Raw genomic sequence first — 21,215 nt, 5'->3', positions numbered from 1 at the left:
TTAATAATTTTCTCTATTATGAAAAAAAATTGGAAAAAAAGCACAAAAAATTGCTTCATTTTATCCTTTTTCCCTTTTCCAGAATTGAATGGATTATAAAATGAGCAAATACACAAGTAATCAAAATCTCAGACTTTGACCAAAAAGGTCTGATTTGCAATCATTTTAGGTAAGAATACTGAGACCCTCAAGGACATAACCTGCCCAATCCTGTACAATTAGCAAGAGCCAAGGTTGGGATGAGACTTTCAGGTCAGCCCAGAAAAACTATGCAAGTCAATTATGCATCTGAGCTTATTACATTAGTAAGAATGTCTTTCAGCAGAAGTTTGTAGAAAAAAACAACGTAATTAAATTACGGTGACTATCTTCTCTCATTGCTTTAATTTTCTTAAGAGGAAAGCCTATCAAATTTTATGGTCAGTCCTGCATGATACAATTTTGAGGCTAAAATTAATTATATTCCACAACTTCCCATGTGACCACTGAGAGACCTTGATGTATTACTTCTTTGTTACATTCAATAGCAAATGGCACTTAGCATATCTAACTACTAATAGTGTCAATGTGAGATAATTGTTTGGGAACTTAGACCTGCTTATTTAAAGGGTGGGGACTCAATGTTAATTAGAGGAACAAAGCAACCTCAGCTTGACCATGGGAAATCTCATACAATGCCCAGTTAGTCTTTAGGTGGTTTTTCAAATTCTTCATTATTTCTGGAATTCTCAGGAATTTCAGGACATTAAAGTATCTGTCCTGGTGACTCTGGACCAACAAGGAATAGAGGAATTCCGCACTTGAACAGGGCTAAAGGAAATGGAACATTTCAGCAAAGTAATGACAGGGTATCTTGTCCCAGATCTTCCATTGGCCCCAGGAAGTTGTATTTTTCCTTAGCATACGCCATTAAGATACAGTGTGTTACTGACTGAAGAGGGGAAGAAGAAAGTTGGAAGAGAGGAATTCAAAGACAAAAGAGTATGTTTTAGAGAAGCTTGTGATCTGAGTCATTTTCATTTGCAACAGGAAAAGAAGTTTTCCTGCTCTGTAGGTATCCATTATCTTCATGAGTTAGCTGTGCTATTATTTTGGCAGATGGTAGTTTTGACATTATTAATTACCATTTTAAATTATCTAGCAGTCAAAGAATAGTCAAGTTTTAAAACAAAAATTTGTCATACATAATCACACCATATTCCTTTAAATTTATGATGGAAAATAGTTTTCTCATAATTTGAAAGGTATAAGAGGAAAATTTACTACCAAGGATCAATTAGTCAACAGAAGCAGAGATTACCCATTCTTCCACCTGTCACTTTGAAGCCCTTCTTCCTACTTACATACACCATTGTAGAATTAATTTATGACTTATGGTGGAAAAAACTATTGAATGCAAGATAGTCAAGGAAAAGAAGTAGACCACTACCTCCTCTTCCTGAATGGAAGAGGACCCACGGATGATGGAAGAGGCTTACACAGATGCTGGGAGAGGATCATCTGAATCTTCACTTCGCCCACACAAATCTTCCCTGGGTATCAGACCCTACCAGAAATTTTAGTCAGTTTCCTTTTGCTAGAAGCACTGGATAAATGTTGTCTGATGTCGGTGCATGGATTATTCATTCATTGAGGGAAAAGCTCAGAGAGCAGACTGCTAGATTCATTAATATTTCAAAAATTATAATTGAACACCTAAAAGAAGCAAGAACCCTAAAACTGAGAAAAAAGCAACTTTTCATTTTATCTAATGTTCTTACCCACTCACAGCATTTTTTTAAAAAATTCCCTTCCCCAAAATAGCTAATTAGCAACAACAACCAAAAAATAAAAAGTGCAAACTAGACAAAAGATTTGAAACCTGGTTTATTGGGAAAAACTCACAATGAAAACTGTAATTGTTTATGCTGCAACTTACAAAACAATAATTTGATATATAAAATGAGTTGGTTATCATTATGTCAGTAAAAATGGTTTAAAAAAACCCCAATAATTTAGCCAATATATACTTAGAGAAACTCACATCCTGTGTTCTCCTGTTGTATGTTTTACATCAGACATTTTAAGTCTGTTTACCAAGGAATACCAGGTTTTTAACTATATGTTGGTTTTTGTTACAGTTAAAATCTATCAGAGCTGTGTCTATATGATTACAGCCCAGTTAAACCCAAAATGAAAAATCCAAGCCACTTCTTCTCCCTGGGCTATTTCAATGGCACTTTTGTGATAGCGACAGCCTCCTAAGGCTTCACAACATGACCCAATCGGATCCATCAATCAGAATGAATTAGACTGGTCCACCTTTCAGTGCAGTCTACATTGGTACTAAACACATAGACACAAAACAAGTATAGATGTATTAATATAGCATTTTCCCACACCCTAACTCTATAAACTACTTTAAAAGAGAAATTTTCATCTCAACATTTTACTACTTAAAGAGGTCTTTATACTAAAACCTGTTTCACCCATGAAACAATACTTTCCTGTATAACACATCAAGTTAAGGCAAAGCTTAGCAAAGAAGCAACTATTCAGGACATTAATTAGAAATTCTTACAAGTGATAGCCCCTAGGAAATTATTTTGCTTCTTTGAATAGCTGAAGACTTGAAAAAGTATTTTTTGTTTTGCTTTTATTCTGAAGATTTGGTCACTGATAATTTTTACCAACATCTCCCTCTATTCCTTAACTCTTATAGAAACAGTCCATTCTATATGGGAAAAACAAAAAACTTGATCAGACCATTAAATCTTAGAAGCCATCTCCTTCTCACCTTGTTAAGTTTGTGTTTATATTCGTTTACAAATGCAGCATGTTATAGACAGATATAAGGAAATACTGCATTAATAACAAGCAAAACAAGCCTATTGTATTCCATAAAACATATAAAAGATGAATATGAAAGTACAACACTATTTAAAAAATTTTTTCTCCCGAATTATTTTAGCACTTTTGTCTAGTTTAATCATAGGAACGCAACCAAATCATAGCTTCCAAGTGGGCTGGAGAAAAGCGTCCTCCTCGGGTCCATGTCAGCAGCAGGGCTTTCTTTCACTCCTTGCCCACATCAGGCAGACGTGTAGAAGTACCTGGGCTTAGCGTTGCCCAGCAGGTCATCTTCGTAGTTGGGGAGACAGCAGAAGAAGAAGGCGCAGCCAATCAGGATGATCGTGGCTGCCCACCCGAAGCCGTAGGCCCAGTTGTAGATGTAAGTGACAGCTACGTTGGCATGAAGGTTGAAGGTCTGGGTGTACTTCACGGGGTAGATTACCAGAGAGATGATCTGGAACACAGCTGAAGGAAAGAAAAGAATACCAGAGTATTAATGCATGCAGACATGAATGAATAAATGCACAGAACAGATTACTCCTTCCCCACCAAGTTTCTGACTTTAAATATGTGTTAAATCCACCTAAAACATGAAGTGGATGAAGAAGTATAGTTAACTAAGAGCCAAAAACCATATTGGCTAATAAGAGACACCTGGCACCGAACAGCTTGACACATATATAACGACTATATGAAATACAGACAGAACACAGTAAGAGAATCACTTTATATTGCATATATTGTTCTCCTGTTGTAAATTTGTGTTGTACAATAGAAAGCAGAGTGGTAAAGAAGTCTTTTTTTTTTTCATCTTCATGTTTCCTGTGCCAAATACAATTAATATATTCAGGGTTAGCAAAATTACAAATATCCATACATACACACACGCGTGCATACACATATATGATTTAGTATTGATATTAACTAATGTATCACTGGAAAATTCATTTGGTAAGTGAATGACTAAATGAAACAATGAAGCCATGGTGGTAATGATCAATGTGGAGAATCACCAGAAAATCCCATAGAGAAGGTGAAGAGTAATGCAGAGACAGAGGGAACAGGGAATAGCACCCCAGGTTGGAGGAAAAGAAAGAATAAAAAAAAAAAGGAATAATCAGGATGCTTTAGGGAAGGACAAGAGAGGATGTGGAAAGGAAAACCTATGTCAAAAATGGTTCTGAATGAATTGGAAATAACTTTCCCATGTTCATATATGAATACACAACCAGTGTAACTCCACATCACGTTCAACTACAAGAATGGGGGTCCTAATTAGAATAAGTTACACTCCATGTATGAATAATATGTCAAATACATTCCACTGTCATGTATGTCTAAAAAGAACAAATAAGAAAAAATACATATATTAATAAAGGATAGCTACCTTTAAGTATTAAAAAAGAAATGATTAGATTATGAGAATTGTAAACTAATTGGTAGATTAATCCACCATATGGATTGTCTGGGTGGTAACTGTACACAGGTAGGATGTGGCTGGAGAAGGTAGATCCCTAGGGGCTTGCCCTTGGAGTTTATATTTTATCCTTGTTTAGTGGTATGCTCTCTCTCTCCTCTCTCTCTGCTTCCTGATTGCCATATTCTGAGCTGCTTACCTCTGCTTTTCCCTTTGCCATGATATCTGCCTCACCTTGAGCACAGAGCTACAGTTGAGCCACCTAAACGGAACCTCTAAACTATGAGACTAAATAAACTTTTCCTCCTCTAATTGTTCTTATCAGGTATATTTGTCACAATGAAGAAAAGCTAACTAAAACACTAAGTTATGGCTGTTTATAGTAATCCCTGAAAAATCCATTTTTATTTCTCTAGAATCAGTAATGATCTGTACTTATTCATTGTTTTTTTAATATATATATATTTTTAGTTGTAGGTGGACACAATACCTTTATTTTATTTTTATGTGGTTCTGAGGATTGAATCCACTGCCTCACACATACTAGGCAGGCGTTCTACCACTGAGCCACAACCCAGCCTCCACTTATTCATTCTTGACCTCAATATTTCACTCCACCATCCTTTCAATAAAAATTTATGTCTTCTCAAAAAAAAAAAGAGTTCTGAATGCTGTGTTGTAAAAATCACAGCATTAATTATGATTGATCATCATATTTAAAGTTGCTTAAAATGCCAATAAGTTTATAGAATCTACATTTGGAGTTACAAAGAAAATTCAAGATTTTATAAAACTATAACAGTATTTACATGCTAAGTTATGTTTTGCCTTGATGTGTTTATGTCTCTCAGGTGCACTGCCAAGTCCAAGGGCAGGAACGGATTTTAGCCCATTAAGACACCGCTCTCAAGAGCAGGCACCAACTGGCTGTACCTAGGAACGCAGCAGGGAATGTCTAATCCTCACCACCAGGTTTTTCATTATCTTAATTTTCTTCTACTAGCTCCACAGATGTGCCCCAAAGTGCACAAAGTTCTCTTCTTTTTTTAGAAATGCAGTAGATGTTTCCATATCTTGATTTGCTGCTTCTATTTTTCAACTCAATTAAAATGTTTCTCTTCTTGTCTTCTTATATACTCTAAATAGCAAAGTTACTAGTTAAGCTTGTCCTTCACACACTGCAAAATACTGTATAAGACACACTACAAAAGTAATCCTTCTCTATACTGACCTCTGATTTTCCTAGTAATAAATGTTAAATGTTAAATAAATGTTAAATATTGTTTTCTGATAATAAATGTTAGCTATTGATTGATTCATTATACATGAAGTTCTTATAATAATTTGGATGAATTTCTGCAAAATTTAAATTGTATCAGTGTTCAACTTTTCTGATTTTAACAATATTATATAAAAATTAAAAATAACTTTTGCTGTGAAATATATCTTTAAAAACAAGTAAGAATTATTCAACATTATTACCACCAAAAATGTATTAAGATGTCTGGACTTTTTATTCTTCTATATACATTTCCTTGTCAAACCCTAAAGGAAGGGATAAATATTAAATTATAAAATGAGAACACAGTGTAAGCAGGACCTTTCAGCTATAAACCTGTTGAGCACTAGAACTATTTTTCTATACATGCTACCTTGTTAGCTTGGACAGCCACTACTTGACCTTACTGTTTTAAAGCTAAGACAGAGCAATGGTTGACGGAGTTTTCCCAGGATATTTTTTATCATGGTAAAATATACATAGCATAATATTTATCATTTTTTACCATTCATAAGTGTTTAATTCAGTGGCATTGAGTACACTCGCAGGGTGAATAACCATCACCACTATTTATATCCAAAACTCTTTCACTATCCTCACATGCACTCTATATCCAATAAAAAAACTAGCTCCCAGTTCCCCCACTCACAGCCCCTGGAAACATCTATTTCCTGTCTCTATGAATTTGCCTTTTCTAGGTACTTCATGTAAATGGAGTGATATCTTATCCTTCTATGTCTGGCTTATTTCACATGGCATAACGTTTTCAGCGTACATCATGTTGTAACATGATCAAAATTTCATTCCTTTTTATGGCCAAAGAATACTCAATTGTATCTATGTATCATATTTTGTGTAGCCATTCATATGTTGATGAATACTTTGCTTCACCTTTTGGTTATTGGGAATAATGCTATGCCCATGGTTACAAATGTGTGTCCAAGTTTCTGTTTTTAATTCTTTTGGATGCATACCTAGCAGTCACATAGAATTCTCTAGGAGTCTTCAACTAAGATTAATATTCTAGCATATTGTTCCTAATGGCAACTTCAGCAGGTACCCATCTAGCCTTCTAAGGCATGGGAAAGGAAAGAATGACAAATCAAATATGTTCCTGTGATGAGCTCTCATAAATTTGAACTATGAAAAGCCAAACAGAAGTGCAGGTTTCAGCAAGGTTTTTCATATCTTTTGTAATTCCAAGTTACTTCTGATTTTTAAAATATTTTGCAAAAAGCAAACTTTGAAACATGAAAAGCACAGAGTAAGCTTTTGTTTTTCAAACAAGAGAAGTTTGTCCAATGGAAAGGCTGGGCCAGGACTGTGCTGGTCATTCTCTGATGCTGCTCCTTCCTCTCAGCCAAGTCTTCTCACTCCTCATTTGTGTGGCCCTACGCTCTGCAAACTCAACTGATCTCAGCACAGTGAACCCAGCATACAGTGGTCTCCTTCCTGGCTCATGTTCAATCTTAGAGACAAGGCTATCAACCAGCTTCCAAGACTATCTGCTAACGTTATATCTGTCCCGAGGTCTGCAGTCTGCTTTGGTCCTGTGAGCCTTGGATGGTATCTGAGGCCTGTGGCCTGGCTTTGCTCTTTTTAGCACCTTCTTTTTTCTCCTCCACAGAAAATCCAGTTTTGCATCTGAATCCAACTCTGTAGCTGAGGTCTTGTCCCTTTGTCAGGTGCCTGACAAAAATTTCAAATAGTTCTTGCTCCTAAATTCCTATATTATTATTATTATATGACATTCTATTCCACTATTAAAGGTCCACTCTGAGCCCTACCCACCTGCAGAACTGGATTTCTTCACATTTCCTATGTCTGAATCTCCCCTGGCACAAGCTCTATGCTGTGGTCCCTCCCCACCTCAATGCAGAAAACCCTTTCATGACCCACCATATCACAAAGTCACAAAATTCTTTCAATAAGTGAAATGATACAGGGATACTCAGGTCTCCTCAGCACAGGGCTCACAGGAGGCCAGGACTAGGAACTACTCTAAAGATCACTATACTTCCAGAGGAATATAGCTCTGGTCCCTTAGGTAGGTAGGTACCAGTGGATGGAGTCACTTAGGAGAGAGAGGGGCACCCACAGAATAACTTGGGCACTTGAATGGGAAGCATAATATACTGTCTAAGGCACAAGAGGAAAGGAATCCTCTGTTGGTGAGCTATTTCCAAGAATAGATCACAAACCATAATTATATATGATGTCCATTGTAGATATAAAGGAAAAATTGCTGCCACCCAGTCTTACCAGCCAGAGCAAGGAGGCCTCCAATCACTCTCAGGAAGACAAGCATTTGAGGTCCACAGAGCGCAAAGAAGGAGAGGATGAAACAGATGACCAGGATGATAAAGCCACAGAAGAGCATGGCAGCCGCCGCTCTTCCCCACGCTGCAAGAAAAGGGAAACAGATTAATCAGGCAGACATGTCAAATTTAAAAACTGCTTATCAGATATCAGTAGGGGGCTAGGGTTGTAGGTCAGTGGTAGAGCACTTGCTTCTCATGTGAGGCACTGGGTTCAATCCTCAGCACCACGTGAAAATAAAGTTATTGTGTCCACCTAAAATCAAAAAAAAATTTTTTTATCAATAGGGTTTTATTTTTTCTTTCTACTAGCAAAATTTGTGTGGAGGGACAGTTTTCTTTTGACAATACTTAAGTACCTTCACATTTCAAGGGAAGATGAGGCAATTCAAATATACAGACTATTCATCTATTGAGACTCGGGAAATGTTTACTCCCCTCAGTTTGGGGATAAATGTTTACATCTCTGAAATGGAAGTTCCGCTTCTTTAAACTGTTTCTTATTAAATAAATTTGCCATATAAATAGATATATTTAAAAGGTTTTACCAAGCTCTAACACAACATGATCATACTAAACATTCATAGTATTAGAGAATTTAAATTACAAATTTTGTAGGAAATGTTTCAAAAACCTTTAAGAGCTTTTGTTTTCTATTAATGTTTGATTTCATACAAAAATAACAACTGAAAATATATCTTTATAACTAGGCAGAGATGCTAAATAAAACAATGGAAAAAAAAAGCCATGATTAAAAAAAAAGCCATGATTCTACAACAAGTTTGGTAGCAAACCGACTGGCTAAATTTCTGCCTAAATTTTTCCTTTCTTAAGTATTCAGAATTTATTGCACAATAGTTCTTAATTATTGATCTTAGCCCTAGAAAGAGAATCAGGATGAGTTCTAGGTTTGAGGAACCTACATGGGCCCCTTATGTAGAAAACCCATCCATGATACACATACAGACAACTCCAGTCTACAATTCCAGTCACTCCACCAGCACTGATTTCTAAAAACTCTTTGCATACAACCTTGGATCTAGAGCTTGAAAACTAGCATTTAAGACACACTGACTAGCTCACTGAGTCCTCACAACTTCTTAGGCTCACAAGAGTTTCAGTTCTAGTTTAGAAACAAGGATTTACTTGGGCTTTAAGAGTTCAGATAACCAGCACACAGTCACATGGCTAGTAAATGGTTTAGATAGTTAGATTTCCAACCTGTCTGAATCCAAAATATGAAGTTTTTAGATACAATTTAGATGCCATAAAGTGCACTCTTTTAAAGGGTACAACTTGATAGTTTTCACTATATTCGCAGGGTTGTGCAAGCTTCATCACTATAATTGCAGAAAATCTTTATCACCCCAAAAAGAAACCTGTGAGCCATCACTTCCCAGTCCCCCATTCCCCAGCCTCTGGCAATCACTAATCTAATGCACTTATTCTGGACATTTCCCAAGATCATATGCCCTGTAGTCTTGTGTGATTGGCTTTTTTCTCTGAGCCTGGTAGTTTTTTCAAGGGTTCATCCACATTACACCATGAATCAGTATTTTCTTCCTTTTGGTGGTTGAATAATACTCTATCGTATGGATATTTTGTTTACCCATTCATCTGTTATTGGAAGAACACATTCTTAACCTATTACTCATTATTGCATTTGAAAAGGAAACTCATTTGCCCTTTGCCCAGGTTTTACTTCTACTCTCTAACACACCACACAGCAGACAACATTCTCCCTCAATTCTAGGTCATTTGGGTGCTCCAAGTCAAACAAAGACATGAGCCAGCAGGAAAGACAGGGGTTTTGGAGGCAGCTAGACATCATTTACACCCTGCATCTGCCACCTGTTAGCTTCATGCTAGTCTCCTCACTCTTCTCACTGTTGTCTGCATGACTTTACCTCCCTCAAGCCTTAACTCAGAAGTCACTCAGCTAAAAATGCTTATTGCAAGGTTCATGTAAGGATGAGTGCTGCTGTGTGCAAATCACCAGCTCCCCAGAGGTCACTGCTCACAAAGACCCTCCTCTGTTTCTATGGCTTTTCTCCAGGACTCAAGTTTTTATTTTATTCTATATTTGCACAGTTCTGCACCTCCCATAGACTGTTCCTCAGCCATCTAGTCCACTTTCCTATCTTCACCTATTACACCTTTCATTATTTAACACGAAACAAATCAGGGCTAAATTCCTCCACTACATTCTCCAGTTTCCACACTCCCTCCAGGGCTTCTCTAGAGACAAGAATTACTGAGATATAACAGATTATCAGGAAAAATAAACATTCTTATATGTCTCAGAAATACTGTTTTCCCACAAATTCCACCTAAACAGCACCACTCAGGAGGGGCTGAGATGATCAATGATTAGACCCACTCTTATATTTGTGGTTTTTATTACTTCCTTCTAAATCCTTTTGCTCATCTTGTCGGATCAGTGAGAGATTTGGGGGATAAAAGCAACATAGGAAAGTCCAATTGATTTTATAATAGAAATGAATAAAACCAAAATGTGATTTTTTTTCCCCCTCACTTTTGCCTTGTCCTTCAAGTATGGAAACTTTTAAGAGAGAAGGGACCATGTTTTAGAAGGAGCAATAATTAACTAGACCGCCTCAGAGTGTAGCCCATAGACCATACTGTCGTTTTAATCAGTGGTGTTCAATAAACATGCAGATGCCAGCACCTCCCTCCAGAGATGGAATTGCATTTTGGTAGTACCAAGTTTCTTATATCCATAATAAAAAGTTAGAGAACAACTAAGATTCATACTTAAACTCCCCATAGAATAGAATAGCACTACCAAAAAGGAGCCCAGAAATTTCAGTATGCACCCCTCTGTCAATTATAGTCTCATTTCTATAGATTTTTGAGTGTGTGGTTATTGCCAGCCATTGAGTTAATTAAATCCAATTGTGCCTACGGTGGTGGTGAGTGCCTGTAATCCCAGCTGCTAAGGAGGCTGTGGCAGGAGGATCACGAAAAGCCAGACTCAGCAAAAGAGAGGTATTAAGCAACTCCATGAAATCCTGTCTCTAAATAAAATACAAAATAGGGCTGGAGATGTGGCTCAGTGGCTGAGTGCCCCTAAGTTCGATCCCCAGTACCACCCGAACCAAAAAAACAAATCTGATCATTAAATTCAAATGAGCAAAGATTTACTTTTCCCTGTATGAGTTCAGAAATTTGATACTCTGCAATTCCATGAGCATGTGGAAGACTGCAGACATAATGAAATACGCTGCAGGGCAGAGGGGAGCTTTCAATAATACAGGAAAAAACATCCTCATGAGGAACCCATTTCAATAACCAAACTTTTCTACTCACAGATCCATGTTTTAAAAGTCCAGCTAAATAAGTTATGTGTAATATTGCTATAAAATAAAAAATGATTCTACCTGGTTATTTGAGTAAAATTAACACAGATTACTGTTATTGCTGCTTCCTCCCACATTTTAACTGAAGTATAATTTATGCTTAGTTTCAGGTACTTGAAAGGAATTAAATAAAAGAACAGTAAGCTAATTCACCCAGCCTTATGCCAACAAGTGGACATCCATACAAATTGGACCATTTTAAGAAACTGTTCCTATTAATTCAGTTAATGTCTTGATTATTTAAAGTGCTGAGTCTAAAGAAAATCGAAATGGAAATAAAGCAACATTTTGTCTTGGGAAAGGCCACCTTGGTTGTAGAACGTGTAAAACCTGCTCCTTACAGCATGGAAACACCCACATTGAATCATTCAACTATCATTTAGACGGAAATCTTGGCACGGTTTTGAAGGTCCTCACTGAGGAATGACAGACCTCTCCACGTAAGGCAAGCGGCTTCCCACGTCCGTGACTTGATGTAAAATGATCAGAGGGACCATACCAGGTCTGAGCAGGCGGCTCGAGGCCCAGTGTTCTGAGAAGGGAATCATCAGTCCTACAGGCTTAGAGCAGGGCTGTTCTCCACAGTATACATTTTGTAAAAAGTTAAGTGTATTTATCCTAAGTAAATTTTGACTCAGCTGTAAAGGCTAAGCCCAATATCTATAAATTTAGCCAGCCCTTTTGGAACTATTCATATTTCTTATATGATCTAAATTACACCACATTACCAACCCTAATGGAAAACATCAATTTTTAAAATTGGTCCTAAATCTAAACTTCTTTTATGATTTAACAGATGGCCTGTAGTTCCTCAAATGCAGTCTTCATCTTATCTTTTCTGAACACAAGTCTGTCCTTCATTACTATTTTATCACTCCAGATTTTAAGGCCTTTCTTAATTGCACGCATGTGGTACCAGGGAAGGTTCTCACAGTCAGTTGGTAGCCCCCGAATTAAGACAACAAAAGCCAGCAGCACTCCAGGGAAATAGATGCTGCGTTTTTGCCTAGGAATTTTTGTTTGTTTTGTTTCCACAGGGGAACACCAATTTGGTTTATATATGTACTCTATGTCCTAAGTTGATTCAGTAAGTACCACTTGGAGAAGATTATGTTGTCAAAGAAACCAGCATAATAAATCCACTTTCAAATAAAATGGATGAACAACAGCTTATCATCAAACTTTGCTATTACCTGCCAAAATTCAACATTTAATCAAGAGCATGAAAACTATTCAGTGGCCACTAATGAAACTGGAGTTTTCCTGGGAAATATTTCTAAGGTTTTTCTGTTGTTTGTATGAGGAAGCATCCTATATTTTTCCTCCAGAAATTATACAGGAGAACACATGTTACATGGGTAGGAAAAGACCAGCAAGGACAAGAAAAAGGTAAAACTAAACAAAAACCTTGAGGGTCAAACTAGAAATGATAAACTACAGTTTGGCAGGGGTGGGGGGAGACGCTTATCTTAAAACAAGGAGAACATTGCTAATATTTTTAATGTTGCTGGTGATATTTTGGAGACCATGTACTACTATTTCCCCCCAAGTGAGTGCTTCTTTCATGGATTTGCTGAATTCTTCAGGTGTTTTACATGGACACCAAATAGACTGAAACCATCAGCGCCCTTATCCTTGCTCCAGGTCACCAATGTCACCCAACTAGGGTTTTTTCCCTTTCCAGAATGAAGGATTCGTCTATTAGTAATAGCAAAGGCCCCACCGAGGGGACCTGAGCTGAGTTTTTGTCAGATATCTTCATACTGTTTCTATGAGGTTCTTTATGCCACATTCAGGCAGAATTGAAATCATAGTTAAAAAAGTAAAAGGTCCTACCTATCCATAAATAAACATGAGTAGATACTATACTCCAAAACACTCTTTTGCATAGTCAATGAGGAGGTCATCTGTATTGACTTGGCCAGTGCTTCCAAAACTCAAAAGGGGAAGTTGTTAATGCAGATTCTGATTCAGTAAGTGGATGTGACACTAAACCTCCCTGATCCTGCTGATGTTACTGGTATGTAACACCTGGAGTGGTAAAAATTCAGAGGACAACAGAGTGTACTTGCAAAAACAAAACAAATCTACCTAGGAAGATGCCGCCTTCCTGCAAGGAATAGTTCAGCAGAGAACTGCAGGGAGAACCACAGGGGCCAGCATTCCACAGCTGGTGTGAGATTCTTCACATGCTCCACATTTTCTCCTGAAACTGGGCCAGGCGGTGACTACTTACTTACCACTGTGCTCTTACAGAGCTACCCTACTCCACCACGTTATGGTCTTCTTTCATTTAATTAGTGACCGAGCAAGCCCTCCTACACAGGAAGAAGCGGAACATGAGAATTTTTACTTTGAAGACAAGAGAATTAGCAATGAATTGGGGATCTACCCTTAAATATTTAAAATCTGTCCGAAGGAAGAAAGAAACTGGAAAGCAGAAATCCAGGGAAGCACATTCCAGCTCAGTCGGTGTGAGATGGGGTGTTTGTAAACAAATAGCATCAGTCAGGGAACAGAATGAAGTTGCCGAATAAAAGGAACCTGCTCATCAGCCGAAGTTAACGAGCATGGGGCTTTGTCCAGCGCTTGAACTGGATGCACTTTAATTCTAACAGTCCAGGAGTCTGTGACTTGACATGGCAGAGACAAGTTAGGTCACAGGAAAGGGACTGAGGATCCCTGGGGTAGCAACTGCTAAGAGCAGCAATACACTAGACCAACCTATAAGACTGGTTAGACTTTAAGACTCCCCAAATCAGTACATATTTAAACTACAGAGTGGCCAACTTTTTAATCTATTGTGTAAGGATGTGAACACACACACATGTGAAGAAATACAAAGAGTCATCTGCCCACTAATGTCTAATGTCATAAAATAAGAATGTGAATAAAGAATAAAGAGCGTGTCTCTTACCCCGACATGCCCAAAGGCCACAGAGTATAATCTCAAAATGAAATCCTGTAAGTTGAATTTGGCCTGATGTAAACTATTGAGTTCATAATTATTATTCTCATTTTCTATACTTTTGAGAACCATAGGACTTAATGATCTAAAATTGTTTCATATAAATTCTGGTTCTTTGAGTTTTCCAAGAGGGATTTCTTGTGAAAAACACTGGATGTATCTGGTTGTATTCAAAGGGTATCTTTGGGGAAAACGAGGCTCTGGCCAGGCACAGTGGCATATGCCTGACCTCCCAGAGACTTGAGAGGCTGAGGCAGAAGGATTGCAAGTTCAAAGCCAGCCTTAGCAACTTAGCAAGATCCTGTCTCAAAACAAAAAGTAAAAAAGACCAGGGATGTGGCTCAGTGGCCTAGCGCCCCTGGGTTCATTCCCCAGTATCAAAAATTAATTAATTGATTAATTTAAAATGAGGCTCTGCATTTCTGAGTTCAGATTCCAGGTAACAATTCTCCACTTTCTTTTCTATTCCTCTGTTCCATAACTCACACCCATTATTCTCCAAACTGACAAGCTAGAGTCTGCCCCGATTTTAAATCTCTATAGCCAATGCTTAGACTATATTCCTGATTAATTTGCCCTTAAAACTAGAAAGGTTCTGGCAGCTCAGGAATACTAAGCTGTGCAATGCACATTCAAGCTGAATCTCACATTTTATTTTTAGGTGACTTTGGATGACCATTTCAGTCGTAAACCTCGATTTTCTTTTCCCTCTTGACATATACAAATCAAAAAATTCAAACAAATATCTGTTAAGCTAGGCTTTAATTTAGCTATTACCATAATGTAAAAGATAATATTCAGAATATGATTTGACTCATTTACAAGGAAAAATGAGATAACTTGCTCATCTGAAAAAAAAATTATTTTTTAAAAATCACCAACAATGAAGAATAGTGTTCTGTTTTTCATATTTGTAGTGCTAAGGATTTATTTGTCTTTATAAAAACATTCATATTCTTTAGTATTATTGCCAATACTTGCCAGAAATAACCTGTGTCTTTACCACAAAAAGAACATATTTACACCTAATGAAAGCGCTGGTCAAAGACAGTAATGAAAAAGTCTACTTTCTTAACAGTTACAATGGTAATCAGGATACTTACTTCCTACTACACATCAAGTTTTTAAAAAATGATCATACTCAGTTCTCTATACTGAGGTATCACTTTGGTCAAAGCCACCCATGGTGATCTGTTTTGCACAACCTGCTGCATGTTTGTACCTATGTGGGAGTCTGTGTAACTGCAAACTGCATTTGAGATAAAGTGTGATCTCAGCTAAACATTGTTTTCAGCAGGCCTTAAAGAGCTATGTGAAAATCTACAGAGTTCATAGATGCCTAGATAATCACCCTATAACACAGAAGTCTCAATTTCTACACTTGTGGGATGAAATTAGCCAAACAGTCCATGCAGGAGATGGATGGAAGAACAAGCACTTAAGCTCATCTTTGTCTACAATGGTGGGAGGTGGACCCCTCTGCTGGCTTCATATCTAGCTGTCTTCTTCCCATGGCCAACAGCCATTCCTGGATTTGTGGCGTGATTCTAGGGCCTGAGCCACAGCCATTACTGACACTTCACTATCTTTGCAAAGGTGACAGAAGTAACTCAATTGAGATGTCAAAGCCACTATTGATTTATGAAAACAAGGTGTGCTGCATCAGAAAGGTAATGACAGACTTTTCAAGATTCACTTGGAAAACTGAGCTTTTCCAAAGGGCAATTTTTGTAACAAATTCAAAGGAACCATGCACTTGATCTCTTGATCTGGTGTGTCTTTTACAATGAAAAAGATAATGCTTCTGACTTCTCTATCTAAAGGAAATAAAATCCACCAAACTAGAAACAAAACCTGCTTATTCCCTTCAATACACTGACTACTATATCAGCTTAAGGCTGAAACAGCCGCACCCTAAAAGGTGAGCTCACCCAGCCTAACAAGAAACATTAAAGTGGCATTGTGCCCGTTTCAAAAGAGGGTTGCAGTCACAGCCAGGGCCCAGCAGGCCAAATCATGTCCCAACAAGAGTGGGACATGGCTCTACCAGCTTACTTCATAGGTGGAGGATTACTGAATGTTCTTTGGGTCTGCATAGGAGCCTTTGGCCTCAAAACTACCCACATCTGTTTTTTTGTTGTTGTTTGTTTGTTTGTTTAAAAAAAAAAAAAAACCCTGAGCAGAACTCAAGTCTCCTACAGGAGACTGAGTTTGAACGGATTTTACCTAGAAGATAATTATATTATTTCAAAGTAATTAATTCCCTCTAAAGCCCTAAAATACTTGTGACAATACAAACCTTAGCAGGCAAAGTGTTTGTGTATGTGTTTTCGGAGGGGGGGTGGGGAAGCTTTAAGAAAAGCAGGAATTCCCTTCAGTCTCTCCATTTATTACCTGCCTAGTGGGAACCCTGCCTCCTTTTCAGCAAAGTCCACCGTGGGAACTTCCAAATGATTCCCTAAGAATGAGGCTGGGCCTAGCCACTGATAACCGGGCCCAGAACCACCAATGAACAGGATTTGTTTGGAAACTATAGGCTCCTTCAGGAAAAGAGTCAAGCCGGTGGTGAAAAAAAAGCAAGGCTGCTTTCTTCCTCTTTAAAACCATATCACTTAGATGGTGAGGTCTCACTTGGCACCAAGCTTTCTATGATGTCCACAGGACCCCACTCTCTACACAATGCCAATCACAATGGACTCTGGCTGTTATTCTTATCTACCCTGGGGGGGCAGAGATTCCCCTGTAAAAGAAGATGCCTTTTCTTAAAAGAACTATTGTCCATTAACCATAGTACTTGACTGAGGCTTCCTCCAGCCTGGGAAAATAGAACACTCCATCTGCAAGGGATTAAATGTGCCAACTCTGCTTCCCTTCGCTGATGTAGATGATGAGTTTGCTATTTGGATATCAAATCAGATTAAAATAAATATTCTAAACAGCAATGCCAATGCTTAAGCCAAAAGGGCACTCCCTAGAGCAAGAGCAAACAAGAACTAGCCCAACAGGTAAAACACTTTACCTGAAACCGTAACTGCTAAAACTGCCAGAAAGGGCTTTCTTCGTAGAAAAAAAGTTTCTTTCCCTTCAATCCAATTAAACGAATTCACCTATTTAGGGAAGGCACGCTATTTTAATACTTATAATTTAACCACAAGAACCAAAAGAGGAAGGAGAGTGGAAAGAAATTTCCGTAGGTCTCCAAGAAAGCACACTTTTTTCTTTATATTTACTCATCTAAACCTCCACAACAGCTGGAATCTTCTAATGCAGGTAATTGACAAATCCTACAGGGAAAAAGCAGAGTTTGAACCAGGGCCATTTTCTTTTGGTTTTGAACCTGACTTTGGTCATCCAGAACAGCAGCTTCTTTTAGCTCAGGTCGGATACAAGAACCTCGATTTAGTTTAGTTTTGTTTTGTTGTAAGCAGCCACCGCCTGGAACCCCGTTAGGGCTCCGGACGCGCTGTGTCTGCCCCCAAGCCGCAGCCCCGAGCGCTTCCTGGAGGCGGCGGTGGGCACTCACCGTAGTCCATGAGGCTCTGGCAGCCATCGTCGTAGGACCCGCTGCCGCCGCCCTCACTGAAGCATCTCCACCACAGCGAGGACGTCTGGATGTGGTCGCTCGACTGCAGCCAGCCGCGGCCGGCCAGCGCGATGATGTCGAAGGCGATGGCGCTGAGCAGGAGCAGGGGCAGGATCCACCTGCAGCGCTCGCAGGCCAGGCCGCAGCGCAGCATGTCGACAATCGCGGCACGGAGCAGAGGAGCGCGCGGAGCAGGGGCGGCGGGGAGAGTGACCCGCAAGCGCTGGCTCCACGACAAAAGGGAAGAGGCCGCGGGGAGGCGGCTCCCGGGAGGACACCGCTCGGGGCTGGCCGCGGGGGCGCGGCGCGCGGGCCCCACCTAGATTCCGGTGACTCAGAGCGCGCCGCCCCGACCTGCCCGGCCGGCCCCGGGCGCGCGCGGCAAGGGCGGGGGCGCGGGTCAACCCGACCGGCTCGGGTTACACCCGGCGGGACCTCAACCCGCGGGGTGGACGCTGGGGGCCGCCCCTCTCCAGCACGCTGGTTCCTAACACTTGGACGGCACGTCTGTCTGCGCGCACGGGCTGCGCACTTTGGCTCTGTCGTCCGACACTAGTGTGACTGTCAACAGGGCGATACTTGGGCTTGAAGCAGTTTGAGTTGGGTGTTCCAGCTGTCCCTGTGGGTCAACGCTGTCCCCGCCCCTATAGGAGTCAGGACCTGCGCACCTCAACCCAGGACCCCGTCCCTGACCGCGCAGGCAGAGGTGGCCACTTCCTCCCGGGCTCCACCTTTGCACCTTGGACCGTTGCTCCCTTCCGACTCATCTGTTTACAGGGCTTTTCCGGCTGGGTCGCGAGCTCCCAGTCTGCAGAGGCCATGTTTTCAGGGTGGCCTGGTGTCTCGCACCCAGTCTGGGTCAACAGGGAGCTCAGGGACTTTCAGGAATGAACGCAATTTAGCAGATACTGGCTTCAGTCTTGGAAGCGCAGCGTCTGGTTTCCCTTAGATAACTTCATGTCATTTCTGCTGCAGTCCAATCTCTTACACAAACCTGTAGCTACTGAAACCCCACTTTTGTCTCAAAAAAAAAAAAAAAAAAGTCAGCATGTGGCCAGCATCAAAAATCCCACCACTCAGCGTCCGGAACCAGCTTCTGCCACAGCCCTTATTCCTCAGGTGTGGCGGAGAGGGTGGGGCTGCAACTTGGAGCCAGGATTAGGAGAAACTAGTTCTGAGAGTGTGGCGCCATGGTGGCCTTGGGCAAGTGACTAAAACACCCAGTGAGGGGCACATTTTACCCCTTACCTCAAAGAGTTCTTCTGAATCCCTTGTTTGTATTAACTTAATATAAAAGAAATGGGAAGTACTTAATGTCTCAAACTTAGCCCTCTGTGCTTCAGTTTGGTACTCTTAAAAGGAACCAAATACTATTAGACAGTTCTCTGGCAATTTTTGAGGGTGAAAAAAAAACAATGTACAGAGAAAATCAGTGTCTGAAACCACATGAAATTCTCCCCCTAGGCATTTTACATAAGCCAAGTTTTACTTATACAAATCAAATTCATATATTTTCATTAGGAGCAATTATTTTCCCTTTTTTAAAAACACTGAGTAGTTTCTCTTTTATTTTTTAAATACTTCAACTTGAGGCAGTGTGGTATAAATGGATGTTAATTTTCATCTATGCTTTGGAAGCGGTCTGTTGCCCTAAGAAGGAATTTGATGACCATGCCATGGCCACAGATACACTTCAGTCAATGTGAGTTGAAATTAGACCATCATTGATAAAAATTTGTGTTTTCACTTTCAAAGAATAGCACAAGAGGGTATTCCACAAAAAGTTACCTGCATGCATTATAGATTTTGTGAAGAAAATTGTGACATTTATGTTCTGAAGATTTTAAAGTAACAAAAATATTTGTTTAATTAGCTATGTGCAATATATTTGGGGTTTTTTTGGGGAGGGGCAGGTACTAGAGGTTGAACTCAGGGACACTCTTCCACTGAGCCACATCCCCAGCCCTACTTTGTATTTTATTTAGAGACAGAGTCTCACTGAGTTGCTTAGCACCCCACTGTTGCTGAGGCTGGTTTTAAACTCACAATCTGTCTCAGCCTAAACTGCTGGGATTACAGGCATGTGCCACCCTGCCTGGCAGTAATATATATTTTAAGGAAAAATCATGTTTATACACATCAAATAGAACACTGATCATTGCAAAGTGGTTTTCCACAAAATAAGAGTTTCACTGGAGTCTTAATATTTCTGAATAATTTCAAATTAGTTGTAACTTCTTTTTCTTATTCCAATGTAGCCATTTCCAATGGATTTGAGGAAAAGAGCTAATTAATGCTGAGTTCAATGAAGGAAAACAGTTGTTCAGAATTTCTGGAAGAGACCACATTGACCCTGGCTAGGTTCCAACAATAATGCTCTTAACATGATTCTCACTGTAGAACCAGACAGTTCAAGCTTTCACATACTAGCTGTGTAGCATTGGGAAAGTTACTTAACCTCTTTGTTCCTTGATTTCCTCATCTGTAATGTGGATTGTGCTTGCTCCATAATGTTGCAATGAGCATCAAAATATATATATTATATATATACCCACCCACCCACACACATACATACACACATATGGGGGGTGTATGTGTGTGCGCTTTAAGTGTTTATTTGAATCTTGAGGTCTTTATAAAATTGGAACTCAAATGGAAGAATTTGGATAATTAAATTTAACTTTTCAGGTTGGGCTTTTGTTTCAGTGGTAGAGTGCTCGCCTAGCATGCACGAAGCACTTGGTTCGATCCTCAGAACCACATAAATGTAAAATAAAGATATTGTGTCCACGTAAAACTAAAAAATAAATTTAAAAATTAATTTAACTTTTCACAAATGTCAGTGGAAATGAAAGTTCAGGGTTAGATCCTCAGAGGGTGAGGGGAAGACATATGTTAATATTCAATCTGCATAATTTTATTTTATAAAATGTTTTCTATCACCACATAAAGCTTCAAAACTTCCACAAGTATCATCAATTGCCAAAATACAAGGTGTAGAATATATAAATTCTGCCTCTCCTCCCTCATAAATTAACCTTGTCATATATATATATATATATATATATATATATATATATATATATACACACACATACATATATAGAGAAACATACATACATATATATATGACGGTGGAATGCATTACACTTCTTATTAAACATATAGAGCACAATTTTTTATATCTCTGGTTGTATACAAAGTATATTCATACCAACTCATGTCTTCATACATGTACTTTGGAATAGTAATGATTATCACATTCCACTGTCATTTCCAACCCCATGCTCCCTCCTTTCCCCTCCAACTCTGCTGCCTTATCTAGAGTTCGTCTATTCCTCCCATGCTCCCTCTTCCTTTCCCACTATGAATCAGCCTCCTTATATCAAAGAAAACATTCAGCATTTGGTTATTTCATGTATTTTAAAGTATAATTTT

At 39.2% G+C, this 21,215-nt stretch overlaps 1 protein-coding gene across 1 annotated transcript; it reads right to left on the bottom strand.

The window, feature by feature from the left end:
- Window positions 1-1,867: 1,867 nt before the first annotated feature.
- Perp (p53 apoptosis effector related to PMP22) lies at window positions 1,868-18,136 on the bottom strand. The gene is made up of 3 exons (XM_026391870.2): window positions 17,718-18,136; window positions 7,791-7,931; window positions 1,868-3,297 (listed from the first exon to the last, which is right to left on the bottom strand). The coding sequence occupies exons 1-3, from the start codon at window positions 17,929-17,931 to the stop codon at window positions 3,071-3,073; spliced, it is 582 nt and encodes a 193-aa protein (XP_026247655.1). The 5' UTR covers window positions 17,932-18,136; the 3' UTR covers window positions 1,868-3,070.
- Window positions 18,137-21,215: the final 3,079 nt, after the last annotated feature.

The sequence above is a fragment of the Urocitellus parryii genome, chromosome 8, assembly GCF_045843805.1.
Source record: "Urocitellus parryii isolate mUroPar1 chromosome 8, mUroPar1.hap1, whole genome shotgun sequence".
In the NCBI taxonomy this organism is placed as follows: domain Eukaryota; kingdom Metazoa; phylum Chordata; class Mammalia; order Rodentia; family Sciuridae; genus Urocitellus; species Urocitellus parryii.
This window is presented reverse-complemented; position numbering and strand designations above follow the sequence as displayed.